Source organism: Gadus chalcogrammus, chromosome 14 (assembly GCF_026213295.1).
Source record: "Gadus chalcogrammus isolate NIFS_2021 chromosome 14, NIFS_Gcha_1.0, whole genome shotgun sequence".
In the NCBI taxonomy this organism is placed as follows: Eukaryota; Metazoa; Chordata; class Actinopteri; order Gadiformes; family Gadidae; genus Gadus; species Gadus chalcogrammus.
The window spans coordinates 10,795,909-10,809,098 of NC_079425.1; the positions used below are offsets into that span (position 1 = coordinate 10,795,909).

The following is a 13,190-nucleotide window of genomic DNA, read 5'->3' on the forward strand; positions in this document are numbered from 1 at the left end:
GCTGAGCGCCTCGGCCTTCGGAACACCTGAGCGCCGCAAGGGAAGCCTGGCGGACGTGGTGGACACGCTGAAGCAGAAGAAGCTGGAGGAGATGACAAAGACAGAGCAGGACGGTAAGAGCATCCCACCGTGTGTGTGTGTGTGTGTGTGTGTGTGTGTGTGTATGAGAGACGTGCATTTGTCAGCTTGTTGAGGTCCTTTTTCCATTTTCTTGTTTGCTTTCTTTCTTTTCCCCTTCTCTGTTCGCTCTTTTTTTTTTTTTTCTCTTGTATGACTTGACTTGCATTTCTTGACACATGCACACACGCACACACACGGATCCACACACACTTAAACACACGCGCACACAAAGAGGACGACTGGAAAGAAGTGACGTGACGCTGTTTCCAGTTTGTACTGACTCTCTTCCAGTGTGACAAGGAGTGGGTGGCACAACACCTCAGCCTAAGTGTGGTCTGGCCTCCATGCCAAGGCAAACTCCCAGACTATAAAACACATCACGTTGACCCCGTGCCAGGAACATTACCTCTTTGTTTTCTTACACAGAACCCAGTTATCCAGGGCAATTATTCAAGTCTGTAGGACTAGCCCTCCTGGTGAATTCGACCTGTTTCAGATGCCCAATTACTTATTAATCTCCCAGTCTCTTCAATACACACACACCCATCCACACCCATCTACACACTCATACTGGCTTGCACACAAGCACAGAAACATACACACACACACAAATGCTGCCGATATCATATCTTTGTGTCTGAACTGCATAACACAGTACAACGCAAAACAGAACAAAGCAAACCAATAAGGCAACCTCTCTGTGATAGAGTCGTTTAGTCTTTGACACACAATGGCACCCAATTTTCACCCGCAGCCAACACCCGAACACCCCACACACACACACACACACACACACACACACACACACACACACACACACACACACACACACACACACACACACACACACACACACACACACACACACACAAAAACCGCCTGCAGTCTATCAAGAGTATGACACAAAAACAAATATTTGAAAGAGCTACTGAAACATTCCCCCCTTCCCCCCCCCCCGACTCCATTTTTAATTAGGCTGTAGTAATATACAGTAACTAGCCTACATCCAATCAAATGCTACATCCCCTCGGGAATGCATGTGTCTTATGCAGCGTCTTGGGAGCTCTTAGCTTAAGCACTTTATCAAATGAATACATTAAAAGCTCTGTTCGACTAAAAATAATGTGTCTTTCTCGCAAGTGTTCGTGTGGTGGTCTTCATTAAGGAGTAGCATGGGGCTCGCCCACACACTGATGGGGGAATACTGTTATGTTTAAGTGTGGTCTGATTTATACCTGACATCCATCAAGAAGGTTATTCAAATAGTTCGCTCTTTAAACATATTGAGAGACGTTAAGCTTGTTCATTATTCACTTTGTACGCTGGAGGTGAAGTTCAACATGGATTACGATTATAGTTGAAAAGTGCGACTATCGCATGTCCTCCGATTTTGGCTTTACGTTTACGATGTACTCAACACGGCTGAGCCGCTCCACCCTCACCTGAACAGAGTCCTCTGGTGTGCGTGTGCATGCTAGTGTGTGTGTGATTCTGATTGGGGGGGGGGGGGTTAAACTCCAGCTCTTCGGCGCTCTCCACGGCGAGAGCTGCGTTATGCTAATGAGCCCAGCTGGTGAAGGCCGGTTTTTGCCATAATTTAAATGGTCAAGTGCCGCTTGTAATGCGGGGCCGTATGCTAGCGTCGGGCGCCGAGGCGGCTTTAGAGTGCCATACAGCTGTTTTAATCTCCTGTTAATAATAGAGGCTGGCTCTGTCTCATGCTCTCTGTACCCGCACTGCCAGGCAAATAAAGTCCCCCGTCGGAGGAAATTAGTTTGTGAGGAGGGAGCAGGGGGGTGGGGGAAGGGGACGAGAGGCACACAAAGTTCAACATGCATCCCCGAGATGGAGCTGCGTAAGGGGAGGCTCGAGAGCACTCGGGGCGGCCTCAGCAGTGGATGATCAGCTTCCACTGATCATTTGGACAGAAACTCAGGGAGAAATGACAAGCGACACCTGCCAACCGCTTCCTCTTCTAGTGAGGCTAAGTCACGTTGCGGACGGTCTGCGCTTTGGTAAAGAGGGTCCCCGGTCGGAAGCAGGAAAAAGGTCAGGATTCATCTGTAAGGGAGTATCAAAAGAATGTCTGACAGGGGCCATTTGCTGCCCTAATGACATCGCTAATGTGAGACAAAGAGCAGATGAGCTAAATATACCCCTGATCTGAGCATGATATTAGGGGGACAACTGCTGTGTCTAATCCTGTTGTGTTCTCGGTGGCGAGCGGCGAGGCCCACAGACGCAGCGCACCAGCTGCTGCTGTTCTTCTGCAGGTTCCTTTCTCTGGTCATGATAGCTCCTTGTGCTGCTGGATTAGGGATAGACGGAATGACCTATTGGGATAGAGGACACTCTATTGGGACAGAGGACACTTCACTTCCACTGGTGGATGGAATGGCCCACAATTGAAATAGACTATCAGACGGTTCCGAAATGTATTTTTTTAATAAACAAACCAAATAGCGGGAGAGTCGTTTCACTTGCTATTTGAGTTAGCAATATGAACTTATTATTACATTTTACACATATTCCTATTTTGTTTCTAATTTCTCCGTTTTATTTTATTAGTGTTATTGATGACATTAGCAGTCAGCCAGTGCACACTGTCTGGACAACAGTGGCCAAGCTCAGAACTGTAGATGCTCTGACTCTCAATCCCTCCATTACTTTGTCTTTAAACCCTTTCACCTATTAATCCCTCCATCCCTACTCTCCCTCTCTGCTCCTTAAAGTGCTTTAAGTGCTTGTGACTGTGCTAATGAATGAAAATGTCCTCCCAGCAGCCACCACTGCATTTAGCTGAATAGTCACCTTTGCTGTAAAAGCTCTAATAGGCCCAGTTGCCGGCAGGGCTAACGATTGTGCCCCATGTTTATTTACTAGGTATTGTAAATGCATTATTTATGGATAAGTCCCCAGACAGCGTTTGTCAAGAGTTAAAAATGTCCATATAAAGTATTAGGCTAGAAAGAGGAACTGGCACTATTATAAAAACCCAAGGTAACCTTGATAAGATGCTCATGCAATTAGAAGAGCTTTATAAATGCACTGAAGTATGAATCAATATTGTGCAAGCCGGCAGAGAAAGAGTTTTTGTGTTTAGTCTTATTTAGTGGTCGCATGACAAGGACAGCTAGTTGGGTTTTTATCTTTGTGTTTTTTGGCTTTCAAGGACTCTATATTTAATTTTACTTTGATGACAGAGTTTCTTGTTGAGTCCTTGCCTGAACAACCGGCACCAAATGTTATTCTGATAGATTTCTATTAATTTACCATTGTGTGTTCTTTGTGTGTATTTCTGAATAACTGCCTTTTTTGTTCTTTGAATGTCAAGGCAGACGCACAAGCGCTTTCTTGCAATAATTGAGAAACCGCCGCTATTTGGTATGTGGTATGATAGACAATGGATTATTAGCTAGCCATAGTGAAATAACAGGATCATAAATTCAGCTTGTGAATTAATTCTACAACAATTCTAAATAAGTGACAATATTGCCCATGCTCGTGTGCACACAATCACATGTACACAATACTTGGGGATCCCCCCTACTGAGTGGGTATTAGCGTTCATGCGTTGCCAAATCTAGTCTCCCTGTATGGCCAGTGGTTCTGGCTGCCAGTCGGAGCCTATTATCCTCTTATCCAGGCTCTGACCCCACCTAGCCTGATTTACACAACAAATGTGTTAGCTGTGCTCAAGGACCAGGCTTACTGATCACACCTGACCATTTAATATCGTTTTCTACTCCTTTTCTGGCTCCATTTATTATAATCTGTATCCAGAGGCATCATATGTCTGAAGAATTATTGTAAAACTCAATCCTCTTCATGCCAATTAGTTCATTTTAAGTAATCAAAGCATACTGGCAAAGGCAAAGACGAGAGATCTCAAATCCCATGTATTGTCTGCCTGGCTTTTCCAATAATGGACTGGTGTCTCTTTGAGAAATTCAGCGCTTACATTACCTTGCGAGGCAGAACCCCCGCCCCCCCACCTCCCCCCGCGCTCCACACACACACACACACACACACACACACACACACACACACACACACACACACACACACACACACACACACACACACACACACACACACACACACGTGCACACACACACACACACACACACACACACACACACACACACACACACACACACACACACACACACACACACACACACACACACACACACACACACACACACACACACACACACACACACACACACCTCCAGGAGCACACAGCTCCCATCAGCTCTCCGCTTCTATCTGCAGCGGTAATCCTCCTGGTCAGCCGCTGTGTTATTACAGTGGGATGGCTCTGTGTGCGCCACGGTAACCAGCATTGTGTACGTAGCCCTTGGGCATTAGCCTCTATTACTGCAGGCCACATAATGAGATTCAGGGGATGGGTGAAGGCTCCGGAGGAGAATAGGATCAGCCGTAAAGCCTTTGGTCTGATTAACACTGATGAACTCTTGACTCTGGGGGGCGGGAGAACCGTCCCCCGTCAGTGTCACGGTACAACGTCTTGAGGTGTCTGCACGTGTGGCCCCCGGGGAAAGTGATCTGCAGGTGCACCACACGCACGAAAACAGTGGCTTCCATTTATGCATCGATTTATATATCTATGCAGTATATAAATGCATGGTAGATAACGGTTGAATTCCTGTCCGTACATAGCTTACCTCATACGTGTACCTATAAGGTCATGTATATGTATTACACAGCATGTATAACATCCCCCACCCCCCCCCACTCACCCACCCACCCTCCGTTCCCTCTCATCCCAGCTGCCATGTCATCTGCTTCTGCTTCGTCCCAGCTCATTAATAGGAATCTTTGTTATAAAGATCTGAGCCCAAGATTCCGTGCCTCCATGCATATGCAACGAGCACTTGAGATTCGGCCCGCTTTACAAACGTGTCACTAGCAGGTTTTGAGGCTCCGCCGCGTTGATTCAAACGTGCTGCTCTGCCTGTCTTTGGAGAACCGCTGCGCTCCAACTGGACGACATCAGAGCCATGCCCACCCCCCCACCACCACCCCCACTACCCCCAACCCCGCTCCCTCCCCCGCAGGGAGGCTCACCGCTGCCTCCGCCTTCCCGCCCTGCCCCTGCCCGACCCCACCTTCACATCCTCCCAGATCGTAGGACACAGAGGAGTGTAGCGTTGGGCTTCTTCAAATGATGTTCGTCCACCGCGAGTTCATGGGAACACATGAGTGTGTTTTAAAAAGACATGGTTAGGCTTGTAACCTCAAGGATTTGGATTGTATCAGTTAAATTCTTCGGGGAAAGGTGAATCTTTTTGGATTTCCTTTTGTGTCGCTGACTCAGCGGAGGCTTTAATTCCTCTATTCATCTCTTTCTCTCTCTCCCCCTCTCTCTCTCTCGTTCTCACTCCCTTTAGTTTTTTGTTAAATCAATTAAATTTGGAATTTTGTGAAACGTTTATTTGCAACTATGCTTCATATTCTGAAAACAGTTGAACAAGTCTGTTGAATAAAAAAACAATACAATGGGATCAAGGTTTAAGCCAACAGATGTATTGGTTGTAGAAAATAACAAGCTTTGTTTGAGGAGTCCTGCAAATTAAAACCCTTAAAACTGGCTGGATGGCGTGTAGGTAGAAAATGGCTACTCGAGATAAAAGTACAATGGTAAACACAGTTGTCTATCACTTAAACGATCTGTTACGGTCTGCACTATAACACAAAGCTGCCTATCTCGATTTAAAGTGCTCAATTTGGTGTGTGTGTGTGTGTGTGTGTGTGTGTGTGTGTGTGTGTGTGTGTGTGTCTGCACGTGCGTGTGTGTGTTCTCCCTTGGCCTGTGGCATGGTGTGTGTCAGCCCAGTGGAGCAGTGCTGTGGTCTGTCACTTTTGTTTGAATAGGTAATGTAGATCTGTTCAGGCTGAAGAGACATGAGCCGGGTTCGCTTGTTAGAACACATGATCAAAAGCGTCTCTCTCTGCCCTCTGCCAATCACATCTCTGATGTTGCGCCTGTACACCGTGGGCACACAGCCAGTCTGACATGTGAACGTACACAAAGATAGGGACGTCAAGCCCCCTTTCCTCTCTTAATCTCTCTCTCCTCCTCCACCTCCTTCTCCTCACCTAGCACTCTGCCTTCTCTAACTTTGCCCTTTTTTCTCTGCTTTCCTTCGCCCCCCTCCATCCCCCACTTTCACTGTTCCCCTTTCCCAACCCTAACCTTTCCCCTCCTGTTATTATGGTCTGTCCTCCTCCTCCCCCCACCTCCCCCCCAGCTCTCTCCTGTGGCCGAGCTGAAGCTCTTGCCAGGGAGAGATCCGAGGCCAGGGCTAAACGACGGGGCAGTGTCTAGGGGCACGAGAGCATGCAGTACATATTCTGCTGCTGAATTATGTATTTACTATCTGCCCCCCTCACATAATCACAGCTACCCCAGCAAAGCCCGGCAGGAAATGCTAAAGAGTAGACACATTTTTTTCCACTTTTGCACGACAGTGGAAATGTAATGGTTTGTTGAGCAAAAAAAAAAGAAAAAAGAAGACAGGGATGATTTTTGCTCTCTCTGTCATTCGGATGACAACACAAGCAGCTGCCTCTTCAATGTGCCATTCTTAGAATTCAAGATCACCTACCCCGGCTCTCATATTCCCACTAGTCAACAGTAGCAACTGCCGAGAAGCATTCCAGGGGCCATCTTCCTGGGTTTCAGCTGTTGCGTGTGTCCCCCTCCACCCAAGCCACACAACACCCCCATTGTGCTCCTGGCTCACGTTGTGCACAGGAACCCCTTGATAGGAGGAAACGGGTGTCTTGAACAGACAAATCACAGCCAGCGCTGCACAGAGGCCTGCTTGTCTTATTGTAGCTGTGTGCACTTTCTCTCTTTTTCTCCTTTCTCTCTGTCCCTCTGTCTGTCTGTTGCTCTCACTCGCTTTTTCTACCTCACTCTCACTTTCCCGCTCGCTCTCTCTCATTCTCCCTCCCCCCCCTCTCTCTCTCTCTCTCTCTCTCTCTCTCTCTCTCTCTCTCTCTCTCTCTCTCTCTCTCTCTCGTCGAACACACGCACATATATGCAAACACACATACATGCACACACACACACATATACACAACATGAGGGTATTCATATAAATCATATTTTTTAGTAATTTAATACATGTTTGTATGCCGTAAAACCAAAATGTAACTGCTTTGTGTGTGTATGTGTGTGGTTCGATCAGCAGCCGTCTGTATGGTCGCTGGCTGTTTGATGGGGTCCTTCTGTATTTGGAGGGGTTAAAGGGAGGTTGAAATGCTGACACACAAAAAGGCAGAAGCCATTAAAGGTACTAAATCTGTCATTGTGCTGTGGAGCCCAGAATCTAGAAATAGACTCCTATATGCAGATTAAGAGTGTTAACAGGGACGGATATGGACTGGTTTTATGTCATTAGAATTGCAGAGGTGGGTAGGCTCAGGTCCTAAAAAAATTATGTATATGAATATAAGATATATATTTGTGTGTGTGTGTGTGTGTGTGTGTGTGTGTGTGTGTGTGTGTGTGTGTGTGTGTGTGTGTGTGTGTGTGTGTGTGTGTGTGTGTGTGTGTGTGTGTGTGTGTGTGTGTGTGTGTTTATGTCTGTGTATGCACTCTTGCACGCACAGCTGCAAGCATGTGTGTGTGTGTGTGTGTGTGTGTGTGTGTGTGTGTGTGTGTGTGTGTGTGTGTGTGTGTGTGTGTGTGTCGTTACACTGGTAGACTTGTAGTGTGGCTGCTCAGTATCACTGTCCCAGTTCTGGCTTTCAGCTCTCAGGCATTCTCTACACATAACTTGACAAAAGAGCTGGTGTCATCTGACCGAGGATCAAAATAGTGTCAGTGTAACTCACACCCTGGGCACAGACGGCCTCTGTGGCCTGCTAATGATTTCAATGCACATTGCAGGCTTGTTCTTTGAGAAAAGAGAAGTCAGCCCAACAGCTCTGACTCCAGCAAACATGACAATTGAGGCAGATCAAGCGTGTTAGCATCTCCACATTGTTTCCCTGCTAAGTGTTAGCATCAATGTTTTACATGAGGCTGTGATGGTTTGACTCTGGAACAAAGAGACTGTTTAATGGATTGCGATGAAACAAATGTCTCCTCCCGCGCATGGTTTTTTTTTTGTGTGCGTTTGCCTGGTTCAATAACATTACACGTGTGCCAAGAACTGAGATGAGGATGTCAGAGGAAACAGATAGAAACATGTTTTATTGCAGTGCTAAGCCTTAGTGCTGATGACTGTAATTATTCTACAAACGCCATCCCTCTCTGGGAGCACCGCGGTATAATGTTTAAGTCTGCGCAGGTCGAGTGGTTAATATGCTGTGACCCTGTCCTTCATTACATGTCATGAAGTTCCAAAGATGGTTGAAGTTATGAGTTTGAATAATAGCATTAATGAATCAGTTTTTTTTCTCCTCAAATAATTTGCACGTCATAATATTGTAATTAGCCGTTTGGGCCTTGAAGGTGCTGCCAACGCGTCTGCAGACCCTCTCCTCTCGCTTCTCGTCCCCCATTGAGCCGAGTCTCACAAAAAGCAGGTTTCTCCATCACTGCACAGTGGGTCTCATGCTGCATGGCTCTGTGGGCCAGAGAAAAAGGAACAGGCTGGTTGAACAAAAATACGGCCTCTATTGTTGCCGCGGCATTGGGGGACAATGGCTTACTGAGAGGCCTCAATGTGGGCCAGTGTAGGGGACTTTCTAAATGCCGGAATGTTTCACCTTTGAAAGATGTTGTGGTCGGCTCACTGTTATTTCTGCTAGACATCAACAGCCATTAAATCATTCAGCTTAAGGCGATTATATTAGCTGTCGGAAAATAAACTAATGGTACTAAAATGTGTTCACCCCGAAATTAAACATGTAGGCTATTATTCCAAATATCATACTCCAAATATAATCGAGCAATTATTGTTATATATATAGTTTCTTATTCAAAATAGTTTCATATTATGTTCAGTAAAACTTACTAAATATCACATATTATGCTTTCCATTAGGGTTGCAAAGGATTCATAATGAATAGTCTTATACCTATTCATTTAGTAAATCACAGCCTTGATCACAGTACTATGCCTGTTATACCCACACTCGTATTAATTCAGATAGATGAATAAATGGGAATGTTTGCGGCATTGATTAGCTGGCATGTTTATATCTGACAGTAAGATTGCAGGTTACCAAACAAGTGAACCACTCCCCATGTGAGGTACCCAGTAATTACATTTTGTGGGAAATTATAATAATTTATTACAATGTGTCTGTGGGCCTGCATGATTACCAACATGGAAATGGGAATTATAAATAGAAATATTTATTTTATAATGTTTATTTGAGCGATTCAAGTACTGAGACACTTTTGAGATTCTAGAAATGTGTCCCTTTTCATGTAAGACAATTAATAGTACAAACACACACACACAAACACAGACACAAATATTTTAAGTATGATCTGCAGTATGATATATTAGCAAGTTGTAATACACTAATATACATCCACTGTCCAGCTGCATATACCTCTCCAAATGTAATATTTATAATCTCCACCAATATTGCGTATTAGATGCAGTACTTCAGACCGAATTAGTGCCATAATCTTAAAAAAAAACAGGAAATGGGAGGCGCACGAAGGAAAAAGTTAATTTAGCTACACAAGCATGTAATGGTGCTAGTTGTTAAAAGTGACCTTGTGGGGTGGAGAGGGGAGCTGCACAGCAGCCCCTTCCAGCTGCACACATGGCATCCACCGGGGGCACAATCACGCACAGTCCCAACACCTCAGGCTCGGACATATGTTGACTTTTATTTCATTCTTCTGACATTAATCCTATTCGCCAGCTGTTCTGCCAGCTGCCACTCTCCGGCTTAAGAGGAGATTGCAGTTTTGGGGGCTCTGAGTGCTGGTTTATCTTGGCTCTCATCTTCCTATCGCAAAGTTTTGATTGGATTTTTTTTTCTGCGTTTCCTCTTTTTATTTTTAGGTTTCTTGAGTTGCAAATGTTCCGGCTGTGTACTTTTCCTTATCAACTTCTTGGCTTTTTTGGGTCTCTTGTTATATAATTGTATGGGAGGTGGAAAGATGTAAATGCTGATTTTATCCAAGCTTCCTGGCTTCTGTCCTCAGGAAATCATTGCTAACAGGTCCGGTCTGTTCCTCTTTTGGCATTTAGACACCGATGAGCCCCAGGTAGTTTATGCTGCCTAGAATATATTAGCATTCCTTGACATGTAGCGAAGGCTCCCAACCTCAGGAAAAGCCTGGATAGACAAAGCAGAAATTATTCCCTGTCTCTCATTCATTCTTAACCGAGTGTTCAAACCTTTTCACCCTTTAGTTATCTAGCAACATTGCCTCAGGATTAGCCTGGACATGGCCCCGGTCTGTACAGTTATGATTATTGACATATTGGGTCCAACATATTTCAAGTTTATGTGCATTGTCTAGAAGCATATCCAAGTGTTCTCAATGTCATTTCTGTTGAAGTACGGCCGAGTGGTCTGTGGCCAAGGGCCGCAATGAATTGATCATTGCTCAGTGCTCACTTTAATAATTCAAGCCTGATTGCCACAGAGTGCCGCAGTAAAATGGATTGGGAGAGGTCACATGGTGCTCAGCTCAGAAGGTGAAGCCTCTTGGGGATGGTTAATTCATATATGCTTGATAGACACGTGTCCTATTTAAAGAGGTCAGGGAGCCGCATGTGTATACGCCTCTCAGAATGGCCAGGTCACCATTATAGGATTTACACCTTTGTCGCTGCAGATAGAGGCAACGCAATGAATGGAAACCTACAGGCACAAAGAGCAATATTTCTAGACACGCAATCCCACAACCTTCAGCTCGGCAACAGCATTCTAGTTGCATCATTTTATTTCATTTTGATGCAGGACACGAGCACTGATCCGATAGCCCACATGGAGCTAATCTTTCACAAACTGCACACAGTCTTTTACAAACACATTCTTTACAGAATACCATCTCTCACCTCTATCCTTGGAACGTTGCTCTTCCTTCATACAAGGTAGCAACTGACAGGAATGTGGTAAAAGAAAAGAGAAGGAAGAGAAAGAATTGCAAAAGAAGAATGCAGTTGTGCAGAGGGAATTTGCTGTTTTTTATGTTTTGTTGCAACATTTGTGGAAACCATTTTGTGCAGGTTGGTCGCTATTTATAGCAGTAGTTTATATGGCCAAGTGCCTCTCAGAGGAGAGACTAACAGGTGACTAACAGATATGTTCACCAAGTGGAATAATAAGTAGTATTAGATGTCAATTAAATCAGGCCCATCCCGAGGTGCAGGTGCTCCACAATACACCGGCATGTCTCAAGAAGCCGGACCTCTTAACCCGTGCATGCCGACACTCGCATTTACATATTTAAAAAGGTGGAATTATTTAACTGCAGTGAAAAAAAAACGGGAAATGATAGAGGTTATTAAAGCTGTTGACAAGGAGGGAAGGTAATTGCCTGAAAATGAGCGACAACGTACTGTTGTGCTATGCATGTTATGTTGTTTTTTTTCCCCCTCTTTCTCTCTATTTAGCATTTGCATTGTGCAACATCACCCGGGTGTGTAACCTATTGCGTTCAGATTGCTCCCTAGCAATCAGTGCCCTTTTTGTCCTCACTTCAATAACGTCATGATTATGAAGACTTCAGGAGTATTTGCCGCATCCAACAGCTGTTGTCTTAGGGACTACCGGCAAAATGACAAAACATGTTTTCACTCTGAATTCCACTTCCCTGCATGCTTCTTGTAATTATTGTGTTTTATTTGCTGTGATGATGGGGTCTTGTTTTTAGTGTCTCTGTGATTAAGATATTCAAAGGCTTCCTTAGAGTTTATCTTTTTCCCTTTTTCTCCTCAATCTCGACTTTTGATTTGTTAGCGTAGAGTTGGAAGTAGCGTTAAAAGGAAATAGGAGAATCTACCTAGGCTTCACAAAACCAAACTGCTATTTGTTTTGTTTGTTTCCTGAAATGGAGGGAACAAAAACTCCTCAGTTTGTGTCACCTTGTGTAAGGTTTTTGTTATTTTTTGTCTACAAAGCCAAATGTGTCTGATTATGCAGCAATGCCTTTTCATTCTTCATTCCCAAGAGGACTGATTTTAATTCAGCTCAAATCCAATTAAATTCTTCATTTTTTAACCACCTAACCACAAAGATAATAAGTTACCTTTGTCATTTGAGGATCAAGCTTACTTGGAATCTCTCTTTGTGACTCAGCATCATTTGCCCGGTTGACTCAATTGATATGGTCTGTGAATTCTGAGAAGGAAATTATTTATATAGCAACTGTCAGTTGATCATTGATTCGGTAATTGCATGTTTCCCTGGAGGCTTTGACGATGGATGGTACAAGGCTGAAGTTAAAGGGGAGGTTTCTCGTCCGCTAGCCATGACTCCCATAGATTGCTCTCTGTCGCTCCTTTGTCATTGGCTTTTCAACACAACATAGACTCAAAACACAAGTATCGTTTTTCGCAAGTTGAATGAACACACACAATTTGGCAGCAGACAGTTGAAGCACTTCCCTAGCAAGTGTTTGCAGACAAAACAGTGTAACGGAACACCCTGTAGGGAGCATTGTTAAAAACATCTTATGTTTTCAGACTTGGTTCTTGCCATTGTGGTTGATACTCCTCTGGAAATTTACTGTAGAGGCTAAATACATTCTTAGTGTGTTCAGGATACAACATGGATGTACATTCATAATGATTTCTCAAACTTCAATTAGAAAGTGTTTTTTTATGTGTACCCAGTTCTTTAAGATTTTCCTTTAAAAAACAGAGGCCATTAATCTTCACGTTAACACAATTTGATTGGCTTATGAGACTGTGTTTTACTCAGTAATTTGAGTTTATCCACAGCCTCCCTATGATTGCATGACTGAACCAACAGTAAACCTGTTAAGGGCCGCAGTAAAAACATAAATTAGCTCACAACTTTTCCCTAGCTTAGCCTCACAAATACCGGCAGTTATTGCCTAGTGGCAATAAATCTGCTAAATTGTAACTTTTTACAATTTAAAAAACGTAA

General features: G+C 44.3%; 1 protein-coding gene across 7 annotated transcripts in view; it reads left to right on the top strand.

Moving 5' to 3' along the window:
* The window catches only part of sox6 (SRY-box transcription factor 6), a 136,242-nt gene that overhangs the window by 49,573 nt on the left and 73,479 nt on the right, over positions 1-13,190 (top strand). For all 7 annotated transcript variants that reach the window (XM_056607953.1, XM_056607955.1, XM_056607956.1 and 4 more), the window contains one exon: positions 1-113. This exon is cut by the window's left edge and continues 98 nt beyond it. In XM_056607953.1, the coding sequence (XP_056463928.1) occupies positions 1-113 (113 nt within the window). The remainder of the gene's footprint in view (positions 114-13,190) is intronic.